This window comes from Ranitomeya imitator, chromosome 5, assembly GCF_032444005.1.
Source record: "Ranitomeya imitator isolate aRanImi1 chromosome 5, aRanImi1.pri, whole genome shotgun sequence".
Classification (NCBI taxonomy): domain Eukaryota; kingdom Metazoa; phylum Chordata; class Amphibia; order Anura; family Dendrobatidae; genus Ranitomeya; species Ranitomeya imitator.
This window is the reverse complement of record NC_091286.1, coordinates 36,321,801-36,346,401: the sequence shown is the minus strand read 5'-3', so window position 1 is coordinate 36,346,401 and position 24,601 is coordinate 36,321,801. Positions and strand designations below refer to the sequence as shown.

At 42.9% G+C, this 24,601-nt stretch overlaps 2 protein-coding genes across 3 annotated transcripts in view; one reads left to right on the top strand and one right to left on the bottom strand.

Moving 5' to 3' along the window:
- Positions 1–17,839, top strand: part of LOC138680728 (uncharacterized) — a 43,666-nt gene extending 25,827 nt beyond the window's left edge. The window contains exons 5-8 of the mRNA XM_069768008.1: positions 5,270–5,336; positions 8,295–8,347; positions 13,245–13,417; positions 17,688–17,839. Coding sequence (XP_069624109.1) covers positions 5,270–5,336; positions 8,295–8,347; positions 13,245–13,417; positions 17,688–17,839 — 445 coding nt within the window. The remainder of the gene's footprint in view (positions 1–5,269; positions 5,337–8,294; positions 8,348–13,244; positions 13,418–17,687) is intronic.
- Positions 1–24,601, bottom strand: part of KCNH1 (potassium voltage-gated channel subfamily H member 1) — a 331,289-nt gene that overhangs the window by 212,566 nt on the left and 94,122 nt on the right. The gene's annotated exons all lie outside the window — the stretch shown is intronic.

Here is a 24,601-nt window from a genome sequence, read left to right as displayed (position 1 = left end):
TCTGCACTCCTCCTGTACTGGCTGTGAGCCGGAAAGCAGAGCGGTGACGTCACCGCTCTGCTTTCCGGCTCACAGACAGTACAGGAGGAGAGCAGAGAAGCAGAGCACAGCGCTGGAGGACAGACAGCTGTAGGTAAGTATCTAGTGTTTGTTTTTTTTTACTTTTAGCATGGTAACCAGGGTAAACATCGGGTTACTAAGCGCGGCCCTGCGCTTAGTTACCCGATGTTTACCCTGGTTACCGGCATCGTTGGTCGCTGGAGAGCGGTCTGTGTGACAGCTCTCCAGCGACCAAACAGCGACGCTGCAGCGATTCGGATCGTTGTCGGTATCGCTGCAGCGTCGCTAAGTGTGAAGGGGCCTTAAGACTCCAAGGTTGGTAGCAATAAGCTGCAGAAGCAGAAGAGTTTGTTGACCTCATGGAGGCAGTGACCTGTTTATTGGATTATGTCAGTGAGAACACAACTGCATGTTGCAGATTTGTGGCTTGCTGCAAGAAATAAAAAATAAATCGGGATGAAGAATGAGTGGTAATCAAAGGAAGAAGCTCCAGACTCTAATTTATATTGATAATTTTACATTTCAGGGGTGTTTTATATAGATTATGCTTATATAAACCATATTTGGTAATAATGGCAGCAGAGTATGTTGTTCTTGAGGGAGGCAGTGACCTAATCACTGCTGGGAATTGGCCAGGAACTACAAGGAAGTATGTGACAGAGCCAGTGAAGTAAGAAATTATAAAACATCTTATAGCCAATCAGATCACTGGAATAATGAAAGCACAAGGAGAAGATTATGTTGATTTTGTTGGGAGAAAGTTACTTTTTCATGCATATTTACGTAGGCATGATGCAGAACAGTGTGGTTAAGTCAGACGAGATAGTTTCATATTCTATCAAATGATAGTGCAAATGAAGCAGCGGTAGAGGAGTGTGCTACTCTTGTAGATGAAAGTGACCAGTCATGGATTTCCTGATTGTGATACTGGACAGATACAGAAATAGAATAACAGACTGACAACTTATATCATACTATAAGACTCATTAAATGTTCAGACACCGACTTACAGGGTCGCTACATCCATTAAATGGCACTAGCAAAATTCTACGCTTTCCTTGAAGGTGAGAACTAATTTGAATTTTTATTTTGTTTCCCATGGAGGGCTACTAGTTAGATAGATTCCATAAACCCTGTTCTTCCCCGAAGCTTCAAGTTAATAATTTCAAAGGGCTGGACAATTTGATATAGACATGTGCTTCTTTAACAAGGGGAATGGTTACACCCAACAGTAAATGTAGCAATTATGTATTTCCAGGAGGAATAACAAAGGAATGACATAATGTAAAAGTCTAAAAAAGCAACAACAAAAAAAGATGCAACAGAATTTTTACTTGATGAGAAATATATAGTTCTATTTAAACAAGAATTCTAATAAATGAGTTATTGTATTATAATCCACCGCTATGACGTCTATCTGGATTGTTTTGTAATTCTGCATTATCGTTTGTAATTGTTGCACTTTTTATTTAGGTTACACAATTTATTCTGGTAGAAGGAAACACAGATATAAGTAATAATGATTAGCAATTTAAGACCCCATTTAAAAAAAAAAAACAAAACCAAAAAAACTGTCCTTTGTTAGGCTAGGGTCAATCGACAGCGTAAAAAAATGGGTCCGATTATCATCCAAAAAAGTGGGACGATTTTGTATTTCACTTTTCATCCGTATACAATCCGTTTTTTATAGCAGCAGATATTAATCAAATCTGCTTTATGTTTTTCCTCCATTAATTCTCTTAAAAATATATGGATACATTGAAAACTGTGCATTACAATTTCTCTTGGGTTCCTAAATAGAGATGAGAGAGCACTAAAGTGTTCAGAAGCTCGTTACTCGAACCAACCAATTCCTAATACTCGCATGCTCGTTTCGAGTAATGAGTATAATGGGAGTTAATGGGAAATCCAAGCATTTTTCCGGCTGGGGGGGGGGGGCAGTAAAAATGTTGAAATGGATGGGAAAAGTGCTGAATGGAAGGACAACAACATCGGGAAGACCCCTGGAAGCATCTCTGACTCACAGATCACTGCTGAGAACAATGGTGTCACACTTTTACTCCACTTTAAGGACTGACAATAAAATGTTCCAAATCGATGTGTGAAATTGCATTTTACAGCAAAAAAATGTTAAGAAACATGCTTTCCTGTATAATAGCTTCTATATACAGCAAAATTTAAAAAGGATTTAAAAAATAATTTTGTTCAAATCATCATGCAGTGGTACTCCTAGACTCATAAAGGCCATGCACTATAAGTGTAAAACCTGCCAAAAGTTACAAGCAGGGTCATCCATACAGTCTTGAAGGCACCAAATGGAATGCCTCACAAAAAAAATTAAGAAAGTGTAGTTGTGGCATTTCTACACTCATAAATGCACACAATGCAAAGCCATAAAAAAATTATAAGGAGGGTTATCCAGACATCCATAGACCCTTGTAGGCAACAAATTGCGGGCCTCATTTAAATACTGTAGTTTGAAAGTGTAGTTTATGTACTCCTACACTCATAAAGGCTTTTTTAACTTTTATTAGGGTGTTATATAGCAACGAAATGTATCAAAAAGCATGTAATATTCTACGGATAACAAATTCAATCCAGACAAAGCTTAAGTGACAGCAGAAAATGAGACAGAAGGGTTCCTGGGGGCACAGATAGTGTAGAAGCCACCCGCTGGGCCGGTATCCAGATGTGGAGGGACCAGGTCGCAGGCAAGGGGACTGGCCCCAACTTAGTGGAATACTTCAAGTTCAGCTAAGAAACCAGAGGCTGTGGCTTTTGCAAGAAGCACAGCCACATCCACCCATACTTCGCCGAAAAGGCAGCCGTATAGAATCCAGGGGACTCAGAGAATGTTGTCTGACCAGGTTCGTGGCTGCTGGCTTGGGACACTGTGTGTGAAGGCGCAGGGCAAAAGGGTGAGGGTCAGCGCAGCGAGACAGCCAGGAAGGGACCATAGACAGGGGGTTCTGGAAGGTGTGCCCAATTTTCTTGAGAGCTGGCTGGACCACAGACCCGGAAGACGCAGCACCCTGGCTGGGTACTACAACTAAGAACTGTGAGTAAATGTGTGGAAACTGCACCGTGCTGTGTCCTCTGAGTTATTGTTGCGTTACAACCACCATCAAGATCGCATCACTTATACATACAGTTGCCCTGGAGTCTAGCTCTGCCTGTAGAGAGCTTCGGCAACTCTACTGTGTCACCAACAGCCCTAGCTGAGTCTGAAGCAGCGTCGGCTAACACCTTTTTTTGCCGGGTACCACGGGTGGCATCACGAACAAATCCCCTATAAACTTTATTTCCCCTTTCAATTCATTGACTCTTTTGTTGGACACCCAGGGCCACGGACCAGGTCACTGCTGCCGTGACACATCCCTTTAAGAACAGGCCCGGTACCGAGTATCCCCATGGCCCTGGTGGGCGCTCCATTTTGGCGTCACGAACAGGATGGACTGACTCAATAAATTGGGTCCTGTGCGCCATAGACTTTATTGAACTTTGCAAAACTTGCCACCATTACAGCGCAACGAGGCACGCAGCAAGAGAAAGACGTGTCATCGTGGGCAGGATTCAACTGTGAAGCGCGAAGACCATGCCTGCCCATTGCCAGCACTACTATGTGATGTGGAGGTGTCCGTCAGCAAGAGCGATCCGCATCCTGATCTGGTATGATGGGAATAGATAGAAGACCCGCCCACAGAAGAGAGGGCAGAAGGGGCCTGTGGAGCGAGAACAACACGTGGACGTGATGGCAGAAGGAAGTGAACCAGCGCCAGTGAGTGGGGTGGAACTGGAGGATTCTCCCAGCTGAGACTCGGAAGACCTGTACCAGTCACCTGCGTTGGATCCGAACTTTCTGGACGCAGATGTGGAAGAGCTGGCCCGCCAGCTCATGCAGACACAGCTGGCGGTGGTGAGCAGGTGGAAATCAGCCCTGTGGAAGAAGATCCGACTGGAGGAGCAGTGTCCTGTTCTGCGGCCAACGCCTTCAACCGCAGCAGAGGAGGAGACTGGCAGCAGGTAATGTGACTGACCCCGCTCCGGTGATTGATCCTGCTCCGGCGAGCTCTGGTGATTGACGGGACTTTAGTAGGCCCACTTCCAACCCAACCACCCCATGGCCTTGCTGGGCATCCAGAAATGCACCCTGGGACCAGACGTCAGACATCTTAGGTGAGATACTAACCCCACTGACACCAACGACTGGGCCCCAGGAGGTATACGCTGAGCCGGTGGTATTTAAAGGGGGACCCCAGGGGACTGATATGATCGAGCTCCAGGGGGAAACCCCGGCCATCACATGGGAATAATATCACACGCAGCGGGCAGCAAAATATGATACAGAAAGGAGGGCCCGGTAAGAGGAGAGGAAGAAGAGGAACCTGCAGTCTAAAGCCTAAACCCGTACGAGCAAACACATTGACCAAGGCCCATTGCGGCAAGGGGTGGTGGTTGCCTTTCATCAGAAAAGAGGGTGGTATGTTTTGAACGTTCGAAAATGTACCTCCATGTCAGAGAAATTAACAGCTGTGGCCAAGGCAGCAGCCAAAACCACTGAAAGCACAGCCCAGTCAGTCACCCAGTGCACTCAAGCCACTCAGACACCGGTGGTAGAGTCCACTTTACTTGCACTGTATGGTGCACCATTGCGCTATTTGATCCTGAACTTTCCCAGTCAGGAGGTTGCAGGCCTTATTACCTGTTCTGGAAGAAGTAAATTTCTATGACTGCTGTTAAAAGTTAAAGTTACTGTCTAAAGTTACCATTTGAAAGTTTGAAAGACACTGCGGTCATGGATGGTGAGTAACCAGAACTCCATTGTACATAGTTAGCACATCTTAATGTGCTCCTTCTTGGTTTTACATCATCCCTTTAAGAGTGCGAGTAGGACACTCTACCCCTTTAATAACAGACCAAAGAACAAAAACTGTCTGGCGTGGCTGAAGAAGTGGTCCAACATGGAGACCAGCTATGCCTTGTAGTCACGCCCAAGCCTACGTTGGGGTTTTGAGACAGATTCCCCACATTACACTAAAGTGAAGGATACCCTGGTTTGGGATCCATTGAAAAATACTAAACTTGACACAGAATGTTTTATAGCACTTGAAACCAAATGTTTTATAGTATGTGATAGAAAATGTTTTATTGCACTTGGTAGAGCAAGTTTTATAGAACTTGTCAGAGACTGTTTTATTATACTTGATAGGAAAGTTTTATCGAAAGTAAATGCTAAAGTGAATGCTAATGATGGTAATGCTAATGCCTTATTGAGAGTAATGTGCAGAAATATGTGCTACGAAGGAGCTCCCTGTCAGAGGGGTCTAGAGAGAGATTGTGAGAGAAGTGGAGCTGAGCAGAAGTGCAGGTCTACAGCTCCTGACAGACAGAACAGAGAATTGAGAAGGAGAGACAGAAAGAAGCTCCCAGAAGAACAGAAGGGGTCCTAGGGGCACGAGTAGTGTAGAAGCCACCCGTGGGGCCCATATCAAGACATGGAGGGACCAGGTTGGAGGCAAGGGGAGATGCCCCAACTTAGTGGAATACTTCAAGTTCAGCCAAGAAATCGGAGGCTGTGGCTTTTACAAGAAGCACAGCCACATCCATCCATACTTTGCCGAAAAGGTAGCCGTATAGAATCCAGGGGACTCCGAGAACGTCGCCCAACCAGGTTCGTGGCTGCTGGCTTGGGACACTGTGGATAAGGCACTGGGCAGGAGAAGAGGAAAGCCAGTGTAGTGAGACGGACAAGAGAAAGGCATACAAAAGGAGTCCTGGAAAGGTGCATCCCAATTTGCCTGAGAGTTTACTGAACCACTACACTGAAGAACACAGCATCAGGCTTGCGTTTGTGGACTGGAGAACTGTGAGTAAAGCATTGGAAACTGCACCTTGCTGTGTCCTTGTGTCCTTTCTACAGCATCTGCCCGGCCTACTACAACCACCATCATCTCATCACTTACACATACAGTTGCCCTGGGGTTAGCTCTACCTGTGGAGAGCTGTACCAACTGTGCTGAATCACCACCAGCCCCAGCAGACTCTGAAGCAGCATTGGCTAACATCTTTATTGCCGAGTACCACAGGTGGCATCACGAACAATTCCACATTAACTTTATTTCTCCTTTAATTGGACACCCAGGGCCACTGACCGGGTCACTGCTGCCATGACCACATCCCCTTTAAGAACTTTCTGATCCTGCCCAAGTACCCCACGGCCCTTGGGGGCGCTCCAGTAATACCCATGGAGCTTCCCAGGCTATTAATATCAGCTCACAACTGCATACTTAACCTTTACTGGCTATTAAAATGGGGGACCCCAAAAAGAAAATGACGTGGGGTCCACCTATAATTAATAATCTGCAAAGACTATGCAGACAGCTGCGGACTGATATTAATAGCCATAGATATTCCCCCCTCCCGGGCTAAAAACATCAGCTCACAGCTGCCACAGAAAAGGCGCATCTCTAAGATGCGTCAATTTTGGCACTTAGCCTCGCTCATCCCACTTGCCCTGTAGCGGTGACAAGTGGGGTGATAGTTGGGGGGGTTGATGTCACCTTTGTATTGTAAGCCCCGAGGTCAGTAATGGAGACGTGTCAATAAGACTCCCCCATTACTAACCCCATAGCCATATTGTAAGAAAACACAAACACCCAGAAAAAAGTCCTTTAATTGAAAGAAAGACACAGACTCCTTTAATAATCTTAATTAAACCGTACTTACGACCTCGACCATTCCCCCGATGCCCTCATCATCGGCAAAAGAGGTGAAAAAAAAAACAACAATATTCCTCACCTTTCCGCAGAGATGCTTTTATGGCATTTGCCCCAAGATGGATCTATCTCTGCTACATCTAGATGGCAGGCTGCATGATGCGACCGTGCACCGTGTGCTCAGTGTCTCTTTGTGAATGGCTATTCCCTGTCTGGAGGCACCGCGAGTATGAGAAAGTTCTCCTGCTAGCGGTGCCGTCTGACAGGTCCCGCAAGTTCACGGCCAATGAACTCACTTCACCTATGTGACGTCGGCGTGAGATGTGACCTTTTTTTCCAGTCCGATCGTGATCAGGTCCGAGCTGGAAAAAAAACGCAGAGGAACTCACAATCATAGAATAACGTTTGTCCAAATTCAATCCGATTTTTAATCGGATTGCATTCATCTGATTTCATCGCAAGTGGGAATGAGCCCTTAATGATAGATAGTGAAATATTTGTGTTTTTTTAGCTTTTTCTAGGTGCTTGGCTCTGGTCCATGGCTGGTTTTGTAATCTGCCATCGCTCTGTTATTTCCAAAGTTAAAGTAATGAAAAGATTTCTTATAGAAATCAACAAACTTCTCTGCCTTCTGATGGACGCCACTCAAGAGACCCAATATGACAAATGCCTTTAATATTGGAGGATAATTTACATTTCACTTGCACTAGAAATTTAATTCCACAGAATTAAAACCTGGCAGCGTGTCACCTATAACATTAGTAATGGTGCCGCTTTGCTTTCAGCTCCGCATTTGGTCTCATTATTGCCACATTTTTTTGTGCTCAGCAAATACAAGGTTATCAAAATGTCAGATTTAACGGTGAGAAAAGCGAGGGAAACTATGTAAAAATAAGTTATAAAATACTGCTTGTGCGCTTCGACGTCTCCTGACTTTTCCCTTGAGCCAATTCTAGAGAGGTAAAGGAATGCAGTGATTATAAGGTAAGACGCAGACCGGATAAACTTTATGGTCTAGAAAAAACATGCCCAATATTTGGTGATCATTCTTTGCCTTCACGAGTTATTCTCGGGTCACTTGTACACAAATTTTGAAGAAGGTTGTTCCAAACATCTTGGAGAACTGACCACAGATCTTCTGTGGATGTCACTTGTGCAGTTTTTTCTGTCTCTTCAAGTAGTCCCAGACAGACTGATGATGATGATGATGATGATGATGAGACCAGGGCCCTGTGGGGCCATATCATCCCTTCCAGGACTCCTTGTTCTTCTATACCCTGAAGATAGTTCTTAATGGTATTGGCTGGATGTTTGGGGTTGTTGTCTTGATGAAAAATAAATTTTGAGCCAAATGCCTCACCGATGGTATTACATGATGGATATGTATCTGCTTGTATTTTTCATTGAGGACACCAAGAAATGGGCAACATTGAGGACTGTAAACCCAGTGATTGGAAAAGGAAACTTAGTGCAGCAGATGAAAGATACATTATTCCTACTTTCTTTTGAAATCTGAAGGTGTCAAACAGTGCCATCAGTTCAGAACTGGCCAAAAAAACAGAGGGACCCAGGTACATCCATCTACTGTTTGTAGTAATCTGTCCAAAGGTTGTCTTCATGAAAGAATTGTGGTCAAAAAGTCATACCCTGGAAACAAGGCCACGTGACTCAACTATAAACAAAAACATAGGAACTGGAATGCAGGAAAATGGCAGCAGGTTCCTGAAGTGATGAGTTAAAAAGTGTAATTTCTGGCTGTAACAGAAGACTGTTTACCGAAGCACCAGTAATTAGTGCAGCATGGTGGAGGGTCTTTGCAAGTTTTCAGTAGTATTTCAGAAAATGGAATTAGGGATTTGGTCAAGATTAAAGGTTTCCTCAACGATGAGAAATACAGACAGATACTTATTAATCATGTAATATCATATCTTCAGAGCAAAAACACAAACAAAACAATTCTTGGAGGTCACAGACCAGTCTTTCTGCAATTACATGAAGATATCGAACGATTTGCACAAGCAACATTCATAAAAGATCTGTGCTGAGCTCTCCAAGGTGTTTCGAAAAACGCCCCTGTCGAGTTCTTTCAAAAATTGTTTGCAAGGTATTGTGTACCAAATTGTGATCTTGAAATTGTGTTTTGAAACTAAAGGATTGACATACCTAATATTGCTGTGATTTAGATATTTTGTTCATTCACTTTGCATTTAGTTAATTGATAAATTTAAACACTTAATACTATTTTTGGTAGCATTCTTATCATGAAGCATGTTTTCCACAACTGCTTAAAACGCTTGCACGGTGGTATTTATTCATATGCTGATTATTGTAGTCACTTGTACCCAGAGGTTTTAACTAGAGGCACTTATACTGCGGACACTTGTACTGTAGGCACTTCTACCCACAGGTGGCACCTAGAAGCACTTGCGCTGTAGGCACTTGTAACCAGAGAATGTCTGATCTGGAATGTATACTGATTCTTCTGGCAGTTGTTGTAGCCCAACCCTAACCCTAGCTCTAACCCCAACCCTAATCCTAGCCCAAAAACTAACCCTAGCCCCAACCCTAACTATAACCCCAACTATAACCATAATCCTAACGGAAAAAAAATACATTTTTATTTTATTTTTATTATTTTTACCTAACTAAGAGGGTGATAAAGGGAGGTTTGATTTACTTTTCTTTATTTTGATCACTGTTATAGGGTCAATCACAGTGATCAAAATGAACCAATAGGAGAAATCTATTGTTGCCATTTGCCAGCCGGCAGATCTCGGTGGGTGCACTGTGAATGTGCCCACCATTTTCTTCCCGGAAGAAGACGCCGGGGGACAGAGCCAGAGAGACTGGGGGACACCAGACGTACTGGGGGGCTTGGTGGACCCCATTTCTCCCTCCTCTGATGTGCTAGATCATATCAGAAGAGGGAGAAATAAATAGGAAATCAGACTTTTTTTTGCAGTTGCCGTTATTCCGTGAATAACGGTGATCGCAACACTAGGGTCGGTAAAAACCCTCCCAAATCATGTTCTCCGGGGTCATATACAAAATGTGATATTTTGAACTAGAAAAGTTCTGCTTCTACTTCCACTGGGACACTGGTGACCAGTCTGTGGATGATGTTAATACCCAAGCAGGATTCCTTGATCTGTCGAATCTGCGACCGGACTGGGTAAGTTCTCCCAACCATTCTATCTGGATAAACCAAATAAAAGTCACCTCCCAAAGGAAAAACACGAGACACATCGAAAGAAGAAAAACAATCTTGGATTAGGAAAATCAGAGGAGGAGACAGAACCAGAGACAGAAGACAGGAGAAGAGTGGAACCACAGGTACCAGATGGCAAAACCTAAGGATGAGGTAGAAGCGTAAACTGGGAAAAAGACCAAGAGTCAGGATCAAAGCCAGGAAGGTAAGAGCCGGGAGATGCAGCTGCAGAGACTTTATTGGAAAAAACAAGGAAGAGTCCGTTTGCCGTCATGATTAGTTTTTTAAAAACATCCTGAAATTTCGCAAATTTCACTCTAAGCTCGGTGCAGACGGCTGCAGATTCTCTCATCCAAGATTTATGAATTTGCCGATTTATGCAAATTACACTCTGATCATAGTGTGATCCGATTCCCTCGGATGAGAAGAATATGGAGAAAAAAAATTCTCCATCTTCTCCATTCTGAGAGGTCAGATGTCATCCAAGTGCAGTCCAATTTTTTCCATGGACTCATTGACTTGCATGGCTGAGCAAGATCCAATAATTGGATCCAACTCAGACATGCTGTGACTTTTTATTAGACACTGTCCAAAGAAAAAATAAGATGTGCACGGCCCCAAAGAATAACATTGGTTCGAATGTGATCCAATATTTTGTTGGACAGAAAATACACTCGTCTTCACCTGTATTAAGCCTCATAATAAATTGATACTTCCTGTTCTATAGAGATTAGTGATGAGCGAGTATACTCGTTGCTCGGGTTTTCCCGAGCACACTCGGGTGGTCTCCAAGTATTTATGACTGCTCAGAGATTTAGTTTTCTTCGCCGCAGCTGGATGATTTACAGCTATTAGCCAGCCAGAGTACATGTGGGGGTTGCCTGGTTGCTAGGGAATCCCCACATGTAATCAAGCTGTCTAGTAGCTGCATATCATCCAGCTGCTGGGCTGAAAACTAAATTTCCGAGCAGTCATAAATATTTGGAGACCACCCGAGCGTGCTGGGGAAAACCCGAGCAACGAGTATACTCGCTTATCACTACTAGAGATCACTTTTCAGCAATCATTTCATTACAATCCCAGGCCAAACTACAAAAAAAAGTAATACCTCTCTATCCAGATAATCCAGGATTTACCATTCACCGTAGGTGATGTCAGAGCTCACCTCCTCCCCCTCCCTGTATCGGTCAACGAGCACACTACAACAGCCTCCTATTGTTTCCTATGGTCCATGTGATTGCTGAAAAGTAAATACAAGTTTTTCTCACAAAATTAGAATATAATAAAAAAGTTAATTTATTGAATCTCACATATTACATAGAGTCATTACAGACAGAGTGATCTATTTCAAGTGTTTATTTCTGTTAATGTTGATGATTATGGCTTACAGCCAATGAAAAGCCTACACAAAGAGGAATGGAGCACGAACGTTCCCAGGGCAAAACAGCCCCTGACGAGGCCCTTTCTGGAGGACGATACGCGTTGGGCCTTGTTCCTGGGTCCGTCCACCTTGTGCATGGGGATACCTGCCCCTGCTAATATCTACAAATGGTTAATCTATACTCTTTTCTGATCTCTAGGGTTTCTGCTTCATGGTTCTTTGTGGTTATTCACACTTGTTTCCCGGTGAGTGGCTGTTTTGCCCTGGGAACGTTCATGCTCCATTCCTCTTTGTGTAGGACACATTATTATTATTATTATTATTATTTATTGTTATAGCGCCATTTATTCCATGGCGCTTTACATGTGAGACATATTTGTCTGCTGGTGTCATATTCGTTTGACGGTTTATAAAGTCAGATTAGCAGTGCCATGAGCCAGTAGTTGTATAGGCCATGTTCAGGTATTATATAATGCATGAATTGTTATGTGGATATCATTTCTAATGGACTGGGTTCTTTGATGTATTGCATTTTTAATTATGTTTTAACCCATGTGTGTTGTATCAATAAAAGCCTCTTTTTGTATTCTTTGTACATATGACGTGGTGTGCATTATTACAGTGGTGCTTTTTCTATATTACACAAGTCTCCACAATCGGTGATGGTTTGGGGGCCATGTCATCTGCTGGTGTAACTCCACTGTGTTTTATCAAGACCAAAGTCAGCACAACCGTCTACCAGGAAATTTTAGAGCACTTCATGCTTCCCTTCCAACAAGCTTTTTGGAGATGGACATGTCATTCTCCAGCAGGACTTGGCCCCTGTCCACACTGTCAAAAGTACCAATACCTGGTTTACAAACAACAGTATCATTGTGCTTGATTGGCAGCAAACTCACCTGACCTTAACCCCATAGAGAATCTATGGAGTATTGTCAAGGGGAAGATGAGAGACACTGGACTTAACAATGCAGACGAGCTGAAGGCTGCTATCAAAGCAACCTGGGCTTCCATAACCCCTCAGCAGTGCCACAGGCTGATCGCCTCCATGCCACTCCGCATTGATGCAATAATTGATGTAAAAGGAGCCCTGGCCAAGTATTGAGTGCATTTACTGAACATACATTTTAGTAGGCCAACATTTCGGATTTTAAAATCTATTTTTCAAGCTGGTTTTATAAAGTATTCTAATTTACTGAGATAATGACTTTTTGGTTTTCATTGGCTGTAAGCCATAATCATCAACATTAACAGAAATAAACACTTGAAATAGATCACTCTGTTAGTAATGATTCTATATAACATAGGAGTTTCATGTTTTGTATTGAAGAACTGAAATAAATTAACTTTTTGATGATATTCTAATTTAGAGAGGAGCACCTGTATACGAATGGCGAGAAGGTCATACCTGAAATCGTACACATAAAACAGAAAAAAAAAACTATGATCATAAAATAAAAATAGGTTAGAAAAAGAATAGTCGCCACTACGTAATTTTAATTTTAGCTCATAAAAAAGAATCTAGGTGACACATTCCCTATGATCTTATAAGCTTCACATAATATATTATCTGTATACAAAAAAAAAACAAGATCACCCATACATAAATGATAAGGTATAATCTAATCTCAGGAAGAAGCCGCAGCGTGATACATTGATTTCCGTAAAGCGTGCATCGCCTGTATGCAGTATATACATCCAGCACATGGACGGCAGGGAGAATATGAAGCATGGTTACTCCTCCGTAATCTCGTCCAGGACTTTACATCTTCGATGTGGCACATTTTATTTATGGTGCGTTTCCCCTTCCTGGAAATGTCGCGCGCTGTAAATGCACGATTTGGATTCAATTGATTTGACCTTGTGTATTCCCATCTAGTATGAAAATCATCCTGCATGTAGAATATCAGATCACCCTCCGTACAGCTCTGCTCATTCACTCGCACAGACGACTGCACATTGCGGCACCAATGGCGTTAGATGGAATTCTTAAAAAGAAAATCCCTTATCTGCTCTTACATGGGCCAGAAATGATGGATTTATGGGGCAGAGGTGCAGCGTGAAGCTCTAGGGGCCTCATATAATAAAGAAAAGGTCCACCGCCTATAATTAAATCATAGCGAGAAGACACTGAACGGGGGTCCGCAGGCCGTCAAGGCATGCTGGGAATTGTAGTTTTGCAACAACTAAAGTGCTGGGATAAGGCAGTCAGCGCCCGATCCGTTAATGCATTTGCGCCTTTCTTTTTATCTGCTTTTTGGTGTCTTTCAATTGTGATTTTCTCTTCTTTTTAAAATCTATTTTATATATGTTCGCCCCTTGTTGTTTTGTTTTTTTTGGGTGTTTTTTTCTACATTCACCCTTGTGGGTTGGGTTGTAAGTTTCCAGATGTTTTTAGTTGATACCTCGATTTAAAAAAAAAAAAAAAAAGTTGCACAATTTTATTTGTGTAAATGTACTGCAGTGTGAGTGTCCACCTGTCCACTTTGAAGTTGATGTGGGGTTTTTTTTTCACAAATTTTGAGACATAAGTTTTCATGCTAAAAAGTTGTCAGAACAGCATTTTAAAGAGTTTGCCATAAAAAAATGTCAATGATAACAAAACGAGAAAAAGTGATTTAATAAAATTCTGACAAATGAGGAATAGAACCCTTAATAGAACCCTTGGTCTTTTATATACTGTGTATATATGTGTGTGTATATATATATATATATATATATATATATATATATATATATATATATATATATATATATATATATATATAGGAACAACACCAAACACAGTACCTTAACAAAGTGCACGCATCCCCAGCCAGCGATCTCAGAAGGCTCCTTGCAATAGTAGAAAAAAAAGAAACGGCACAGCAGGCTTCCAGAAAATAAAATGATGTTTATTGCCCAAATAGCGTGGCGACTTTTCTGATACAATCCTTTCTCAAGGGCTTGAGAAAGGATTGCATCCGAAACATCGCCACGCCATTTGGGCAATAAACATCACTTTTTAGACACCGTTAGATATAATGGTGTCTAAGGAGGCCCAAAGGCATCTTAGTCCCTTGAAAAAACATAATTATTAGCTGTCCGGACAAACGAAACAATCTTGGATTTCAGTCAATGCCTGGCTGCCCCACAAAGTTTACCGAAAGCTGTTCTGCTCATTGTGCTATTTTAAGGAGGAAACTGTGTGTGATTGAATATCCATGAGCGAGTATTGGTTATCCATGGGGGGTATTGGGTGTGCATGAGGGTATTGGGTTTGAATGGGCGGGTATTTGGTTTGCATGGGGGGTATTGGGTGTACATGAGTGCTTATTGCTTTTGCATGGGGGTATTGGGTGTGCATTGGCAGGTATTTGGTTTGAATGGGCGGTATTGGTGTGCATGGGTGGGTATTTGGTTTGCATGGGGGTATTGGGTGTACATGAGTGCTTATTGCTTTTGCATGGGGGGTATTTGGTTTGAATGGCGAGGTATTGGGTGTGCATGGGTGGGTATTGGGTATGCATGGTTGGGTATTTGGTTTGCATGGGGGTATTGGATGTACATGAGCTGGTATTTGATTTGAATAGGGGTATTGGGTGTGCATGAGCAGGTATTTGGTTTGCATGGGGTATTGGGTGTACATGAGTGGATATTGCATTTGGGTATTGAGTGTGTGCATTGGTGTGCATGGGTGGGTATTGGGTATGCATGGACAAGTATTGGATGTGCATGGGTGTGTACTGAGTAATCATGGGAAGGTATTGGGTGTACATGAGTAGGTATTGGGCTGCAAGGGTGGGTATTGGGATTGCATGTGCAGCGCCCCAGAGATCTGGTTGTTGCAGTATGACACTCTGCCACTAAGGAGAGTGATGGTACGTCTGATGGCACTAAAGGAGTTCTCCTGACCAGGTATCACCAGAACACTTTACACTTCACACTCCGGCCACTAGGAGGAGCAAAAGGCTTTATTTATTGGGCCACTCCTCACACTGGTAAAACTAGGGGTTGGGGAGGAAGTTAGTCAGAAGCTGACTGGGTTGGATTCAGGCAACATCCCGTGGCAGGGGGTGTTGCAGGGAGAAGACACAGGGGGGTCCCTGTCAGGCGTGGGAACCTGGCAGGTGCCTAGCGAACAGAACGTAACGGAACCGCGCCTGCACTTCCTTGCGGCGGTATCCTAAGAAAGAGACACAAAGGGAAGGATATTGTGGAACAGTGTAAACGAGATCAAGCACAAAGGAGAGCCAGTAGGAGTCATGCCGTGAGACTGAGGCAACATCCTACTGAGGCGCGTAGCCGGTGGACGGAACACCGCGGTAGTAACTGACTCTAGGCCTTACTTCAAACTCCGCAGGACAGTTAATTATAGGTTGGATGTCTACCTTAAATTTCCTAAGAAGACATAGGGGGCAACAGTGGGAGAGGGGCGTCTCTAGGGTCCCGGAAGACCTCCAGGCCTTCCCGTCATACGGGTGCGTCCTAGCCAAAACATACTGGGGGACGAGAAACTAGCAACATCTGGAACTAAAGAGAGAGAGAGAGCTGTAGAGAACTACGAACGAGAGCAGCAGTTGTGAGGACTATTCCGAATGCTCAGCAGGGTAGGACTACAACACACAGGCGCTAGTGGTAGGCAACGATTTCCATCTGCGAAGGAAACTTCGCCGGCCGGTCTCAGATAGCCCTGTTAAACGTGCTCTGGATTGAGGATCCTGAAGTCTACAGTAAAGAGGTAAAGAGACTGCAACCTTGTGTCCTCGATATTGCCTGTACCTCACACCATTACCATCCATCTTACTGGGAAGCCCTGGGGACATACTTCACCTGTGGGAAGGTATACCATCCAGCTGCCATTCCATCACCCCAGCAGACCCCACAGCAGCGTCGGTCACCCTGACCAAACACCACAGGTATAGTAGAACAAGACGTGCACTCTCGCTATGGGTGGTGCAGACTGAACATGGAGGGTTGCTCCAGATAATGTTCATACAACAACAGTCGCACTCAATAAAGATTATCGGAGGTTGGATTTTTGTCTCAAAAAATTGTGGTTTTCTTTATTTACAAACACCAAACTTAAAAGGTAGCACCGCAGTGTTTCAAGGTAGGTAACGTTTCGACCCACAGGGTCTTTCTCAAACCTTATAAAAACAAACAAAGGGTACAGGGTATCACCAAATATGAACATAAACTATTTACAAAATTATATACAGACAATAATTATATACAACACAAACGAATAGACAGGAACAAAATCCCTCTGGATATGCTACATATGTCTAGTCGCCAAGGAAAGACTAGGACGAGGCGACAAAGTGAGGATTATAAGAATAAACCGGTATACGTCCTCAGGTTTGCAATATGATGCTGGGATAACGGTGGAGCGTGAAATATCTGAAAAACAGAAGACTGCTGGGGTGGCAAGCCTAATAACAACATTGACGTAAGGAAAACAGAGTTTTGATTAAATAAAAACAAATTACAATGCATAACAATAGCGAGTACTAAATGGCAAGATGCACAGGCAAGATGCCCTGGTCTGTTGCTATATGAGTACAAAAATGAACTACCTAGGTGGTGGAATCTCTAAATGGTGGACAAATAACCATAGAAAAATGGGAGCACAAATAACCATAGAAAAATGGGAGCACAAAATGGTATACTGGTGTAATCTGAAATATGGACAAAATGAACTAACCAGGTGGTGGAAGGAATGACTTAAATGGCAGACAACTAACCTTAGAATTGTAGGAGCGGAGGACATAGGTCACTGGGTGGGTGCAGGAGTCCCGATCGGGGCTATGGGAAAAAGGGCCACTGGGTTAAGATGGTATACAGATGGTATAAAGAAGAGTAAAAGGACCCAGGTGGGGGGGTATGTACGGGGATGAAAGGAAAAAGACCAGCAAAATTACCTTTGACTATGAAGATACCGGTGTCTGCGGTGGTGGTGTGTGAGGAGGGCTAGGGAACTGAGCGTGCTTATGAGCAGAGCGGCAGGAAGTGGGGGGGGCGCGCCTGGATGGCGAAAATTGTGGCTGATCAAAAAATCTGCCTAGCAACTTTGATTTACGCCTGTCTATGTCATCAATTCGGATTTTGATCTTTTTTTGTAAATCACCTTTTTGCCAGTCATGGTCTATACTATAGCAATGATGTAAGAGAACACATATGGACATGGCAATGGTCAGCATAAGTACGGTAACCTACCAGTATGCAGGACCCAGAGATACCAGAATCCACTGAAAAGATTACATTGATTGATAATTATATCTAATTATACCAGAAATCCTACATGGTATATGACTTCTATGTGATATTACGTAATTTCCAGGAATTGACATTGGTGCCCGGCGGGACGAGCCACAAACCCATGAGTGCTCCTGCAGCCAGACGGACCTATTGACCGTAATCTCTAAAAATGAACATCTGTTTGATCCAGAATTTACAGCGTCATCTAAGGGCTTTGAGATTTATCAAGTGTGATGAAGCCTGTGATAACCCTGAGAGCAGAGTTCTGCTCCTGAGAATTGATTGCGCTTCACACGTTGCGTATGGCTAATCTACCATTACTTTATGACTGTGACAATGAAGAATGGGTTGTGTGTCCTCCATTATTAGGCTCATTACTATAACTCACTCATGTACCATCTCTGGTGAAGGACGTCCTTGCTGAGAGAGAGGTCACTGGCAACTACCGGATAAGGACAATTGAAAATTATTAACACCGAAGACATTTGTCTCAATGAGTCTAATGAAAACTCCGTTCACAGTCCTTAAATCTAGCGGCCACTTAATTTTTCTCATTATAACACAGAAAAACTCCAGCACAGACACAGCTAGCAAAATCTGCTGGAGTTGTGTCCAGTAATGCTACCTAATCCTGGTATATAGCAAAGAGTGATGGGGTGATATGCTATGAAAAATGTCAGAGATAAAGCAAGAAAAAATATTAAAGACTAAATAATACACATTTCATTTTTTATATACATAATTCTTTTCCCACATATCAATCACTTGATACACTCAATCATCATTCCTGCTCAAAAACTGCTCAAATCTGTCTACAGATCTGTCTTTAGTGAAGGATCAATTTATACCTGCTGCGTATAGAAGTCTATGGAGGGGGCAGAGGGAAAAAGCTGGAGGGAGCCTGGAGGATATAAAACATACCATGGCCGGAAATAGGGTTAATCTTCATGTATACCATCCTAAATAATATACCCTGACGAAGATCAATGCCGAAACGTGCGTCGGGGTGGGCGCCACACAACCTGGTGACTTCTGATTACACTATTTCAATGAGTACAGCCTATATTTTCATTTTACTACACTGTAACTATTCAAAATCACTGTACATTGATCATAGCTGCAGTTTCTAATCTGCTATATCCCTGAACCATATACAATGACATTAAATATTTAACATAGTATGTATGATTCTATATCAGGTAGGTATGTATTTTGTCCCCTTGTATTCAAATATGTAAATATTTTAATTTTATATATATTGCATGTGCTCCCCTGCATTGTTGCACATTTTTCTTACAAAAACCAGGAGTGGAACAATCAGAGGAAAAGTATAATAGAAACACGTCACCATTTTTGGATTTTTCACACACTCTTGATTTTGACTTACAAATACTGATGTAAAATCCTGACCAAATACTGAATGTGACCATGGCCTTAGAGAGGAGGTGAATTGGACAGCACAGGTGGACCACTGGTGGAATATACAAGGCTCAGCATGAAGAGCGACTACTTACAGAGGCAGCAGGACATCGCAGGCGAGTGGGAAGCCCCCTACAAGGAAAAGGCTTAAAAGTTCGGGAAGTGTACTGTCCAACAAGAAGGGGATCTTTGGAAAAGATAGCGCCCTGCTCTGGGTACTGATATATGGAGCAATGACTCTACGAGTGGCCCCTGGGACTAGAGTAAGCAAAGAACAGAGTAAGAGGGTCACAGCGACACACCTGGACCCGTATGACCCTACACCCAGTAATATGCAGACATTCCAAGCGTACCCTTATTCCTTTTATGTACCTGTTGCCGGGTGATGCTATCTGTAAATTTGCAGAAGGAAGTGGTGTATTGTATGGAAGGCGATGGGAAAAAAATAACCTGTTCCTCCCTGTTCATCAGTTTGGCCTTGCATAAAAAGAACACCGTTTGTAAAAGCTGGTTTGGCTTCCTGATTGAAAGGGTTAAAGGGAACGATACTGCACCGAGTGTATCAGAAAGGATGGTGGAAGTATCAGAATCTGAAGTAATGTCGCACATGCACACCCATAACTCAATTCCTCGGCGTGGAAAAGGCGGCCCACTCACACGACTACCACTGTGGGTCCAGTTACAGCCTAAGGGTACGTGTCCACGTTCAGGATGGCCGGCAGTTTGGACGGAGCTGCAAAATCGCTCCGCCCAAAGCTCCGCCCCCTTCTGGGGACACGATGATGCCGGATGTGTTCATAGCACACATCCAGTATCATCGCACCCCACACATAGGGCCCTGTGTTATACCTTGCGGCGGCGCAGCGTCGCCGCAAGGTAAACGGACATGCTGCGATCTAAAAATACGCGCCGCGTGTCCGGAGTCGCAGGGCCGCCGCGTGCGTGTTACCACACATAGTGGAGACGGGATTTCATTAAATCCCCTCCACTATGCTGTAACATCTGGACGCTGCGTGCTTTATGCTGCGTCTCTATGCAGCGTCAAACACGCAGCGTTTCCTGAACGTGGAAACATACCCTAACACTATATATAATTCTCCAGAATATTTCCAACATGGTCTCTGTAATTATTGCCCTGACTGGTCCACATTAGTAGAATGAGTGTCCTTTTAATAATAATAATAATAATCTTTATTTTTATATAGCGCTAACATATTCCGCAGCGCTTTACAGTTTTGCACACATTGGGGCTCACATTCTAGAATCCCTATCAGTATGTCTTTGGAATGTGGGAGGAAACCGGAGTGCCCAGAGGAAACCCACGCAAACACGGAGAGAACATACAAACTCTTTGCAGATGTTGTCCTGGGTGGGATTAGAACCCAGGACCCCAGCGCTGCAAGGCTGCAGTGCTAACCACTACGCCACCGTGCTGCCCTTTTCACCCATAAAGTCACTTTGCAGGTCATGCATGGATATTTGGGAAATGTTCGTGTAGTTGGAGCAGCCTTGAGGACTTTAGCCGTAGACGCTTGGACAATATGGTGAACCATGCCCATTGTCTGACTGTGACTTGACTGCATTGTGAGAGAGACACTGGAAAATGACAGTGACTCCTGTTATTTTCTGACATAAAGGACTTGAGCACCGTGCCAGCCCAGGGGGGTATGGAATAGCCGATAACAAAATGGATTGGATTTGAAGTGATGTGAACTTGATCCTCTTGAGTATTTTATCCGAGTAAAGTTACAATGGCTGCTGCAGACTTGTATTAGTCTGAGAAGTGTTACTCAGAGGAACGAAGCGAGGGGCACGGAAGACTAATCATTTGGATATTCTATAAAAAAAAGTATTTGCCTCTATCATTTCTGCTGCTTTTTTGTTCAAGATGTCAAATATCCGTCAGATGGATTCTACAAGTATCAGATAGAGGCCATGTACAATCCTACCAGTGTGAATGCAGGCAGACGTAGCATCACAAAAAAAAATCAATTTTAATCAATTATGCTGATAATTTAACAAGTGCTCAAGGGCATTTCTAATTCTGGCAAGTGCCCCAGTTCTTTTCCCTAAACCCTATCTAATGAGTTCCCCTTGGTCCTTCTTTATGGCTCCACAGATCTGACAGGTACCGAGCTCTTGCGCATGCGCCAACATGACGCATGCACTGCGCTCTCATAGCAATGGGAATAGTTCCAGAACTACAGGAAGGTAGGGAATGCATAGTGTATGTGCAAGATTTCACTGCCCATGCAGAACAATGGAGGAATTAATCAAGAACAAGGGGGAATTCTTAGAATGGATTTAGTGAGGAAAGCTCCAGCACTTGCCCACACTAGGACCACTGCTGGAGTACCTGCCAGATTGTCTACATTGGTTAGAATTCTATAAGGGCAGGAACGTATTTTCAGTCTGACTACGATCCGACACAAAACATCGATTCACACTCAGACCAATGTTGTTCTATGGGGCTGTATACATGTCCGAGATAAAATCGCTGCATGCCCAAGTTGATCCGATATTCAGATAAGCCATACAAGTCAAGGAGTCCATGGAAACTGTGACAAATCGTACATGGGAAGGGGTGTATCGACTTCACTTACCTCTGTGGAGGGGAGAGAATGATCCAGCAGGGATCGGCTTTCTGGCGCTACCACTTACATCAGGTCAGTCAGGGAATTGCACTGAGGGCAAATAGTCACCGGAAAGGCTTCCTTTATAGGTACGAGTTATTGGGGCGCTCCCAGTTAGGGGCAATATATATCACCAGTCCAGGTTGGGGACATATATACAAACCTCCCGGCCATCACTGTCAAAGTTCCTCACTAACACAGTACAGTATGCTGCCACCAGTTCCTCCTTAGATATAACCCCGTCCGACAACTGGCTTATATTAGGTCAGAAACCAACCCCGGGTAGAGTATAATAACCAACCGAGCGTGCAGATGTGGGGATTTGTGAATCAAGATAAAAGAGCAGCCCAAGATTAATTTTATATTTAATCGCTGAAAGGCACACTAGAAAGATATAGGTATGTGTAAATATAGTAAATATAGTATATATATATATATATATATATATATATATATATAGACTGTGTGTATATATATATATATATATATATATATACACACAGTCTATATATATATATATATATATATATATATATATGAACAATATACAAGTATATATAGTCAAGAGTGTAGTACAAGGGTAGGATACAGATAGATTACAATTACTGTGTTATGTAGCATGTGACCACAGGGAGGCGCAGATGAATCATACATCCAAATCTTTGTTACGTAATTCTCTGGACGCATCAGCTAATGGGCCTCTTGCCAGTAGAAAAACTCAGTCCAAAATCAGGAGCTGCCTATTATCCCCTAGACTGCTCCCTCCCACATACTGCACCAACCTCTGGGCTGTGCAGCCTCTCTCCTCCCATATCTGAGAGCATGGTTTTCTGGCCAGAACCATGGATGCCCATAACTTTCCAGCCAAAACTCTAAATGGGACGGCGGTGGCACCACTGGGTTCTGCTGGATTTTATCTGTGCATGGAGACCAAATATGGCTACTGTATTTAATTTCTGGTAGCTATGCTTTATCACTCAATAACACCGAGTTCTAAAGGTGGCTGCATGGTATGATTTTGTGGGGAATGGAATGCAGATTCCAATTATGTGCTCCTCTAGGTTCAGAGATATTGCATTCTTTTATTATATGACATTTTCTAGATTCAATATCTCAGAGCCTTGTGCTGTTGAGCCGGGGATCTGCGGTGCCGATACGTCTGCGTGTCAGCCCGAGTCCAACAAAGGAAGCCAGTAGGCTGGTAACTGCACAAGAGTTCACACCCCTGTGATAATTTGTGGACTTGGTGCTGGGAGACACAGGGTCTATGCCTTTTGGCCCCCCTGAGGAGATATTCAAAGGCCTATTTGCTTGAGCTAATTAAAAAAAAAGCCATTGGTCTGCCCTGTCAAAGGAAGTGCCTTGGGTAGATAATGAGGTTCCACTGTTTGATGTGTATTTGACTTCCCTTTTGGCCTGGGGGGAATGCCAAAGGTGGGGACGGAGTTTGGAGCAAGTTTTAATGGGACAAACTGTATCTGATGGGGAATTCCATCAGATATGAAAATGATATCAGTTAGATATCATTTTCCCATATCTTACAGAAACCATTGGACTGCACTCGACAGATGACATCTGAGTGCAGTTCAATTTCCGCTACTGACAGAATTGAGAAGATGAAGACATTTTTTCTCCATCTTCTCATCCAAGAGAATTAGATCACATTGTCCTGACACTCTGATCAAACTCTGATCAGCGTGTGATTAGCATGATCGGTCCGATTGTCTCGGATGAGTCAATCTACTGTCGTCCCCACCTGCCCTCATACTGTCCCTAACCTATTCTAAAGTAGCAGTAATGTGCATGACACTCTACCGTATGTAAATAGATTCACAGAATCCTAAATCAAGAGCATGTGAATTAATGATGATTTTTTTTTAGGACAGATTTGGTTATTTGCAATGCAGAGGGTAAAATCTGCAGCAGAATCAGAGACAAATCTGAATATAACTAATGCAGCTTTTTGCCATGGATTCAGTGCAGATTATTCCGCAAATTCTCATGTGGACAGCACCTTAAAAAGTTTGATAAAGCCAAGCAAATAAATGCACAGAGGGTTTAATATTAACAAGTGTCAATAGTTATCAAATGTTTCAATTGTTATTTAAATAATAACTGTAACTTTGCCATACAGGACCCTGTAGGTTTGGATTTCTTTTTCCCTTAATAATAAAGACCTTCATTTAAGAACTGCATTTTGTGATTACTTGTGTTATCTTTGTCTACTATTTACATTTGTTTGGTGATCTGAAACATTTAAGTGTTACAAACCTGCAAAAGAAATAGAAATCAGGAAGGGGGCAAACACTTTTTCACAGCGCTGTATATGCATACTGTATGTATTTCCATAAATTAATAGTACACATGAAAATAAGAAACTTTATTTGAAACTTTGTAAACTATCTCTCTGTAAACTCTGTATTAAGTGGTGAAACCATTATTCACAGATATCCACAGTGTCAATGTGTAACTGTGATTTCAGGAGAACTTGCAGCAGAATGTTTGTATCTGCCTACAGCTCCTCCTTCCTCCACCTCCATAGAGCGTTATGAGCACCAACTGTCATCTCTTATCTCAGTAATTTAAAAGCTCTGTATTCACTGAAAATAGATTTTACCAATGAATTGAGAATGATTGATCGTCTAGGAGGAGAAAGAAGCAGATTTCTCTAATAAGCGATATTACAAAGTTTCTTATTTTCACAAGCCTGCATTGAGCAGGGGTTTGGACACGATGACCCTGGAGGTTCCTTTCGACTCTAACATTCTAGGATTCTATGCGTACTATTGATTTATGGGGGAACAAAAATTTTTTAAAAAATATGCTATTCTATAAAGAACTGTCACAATGCTTGGAAATAAAGTGGTTGTTAAAGTCTTAGATATTGATTACCCATCTTTCAAATAGGTAATCCATATCAGATTGATGGGGGTCTACACCTGAA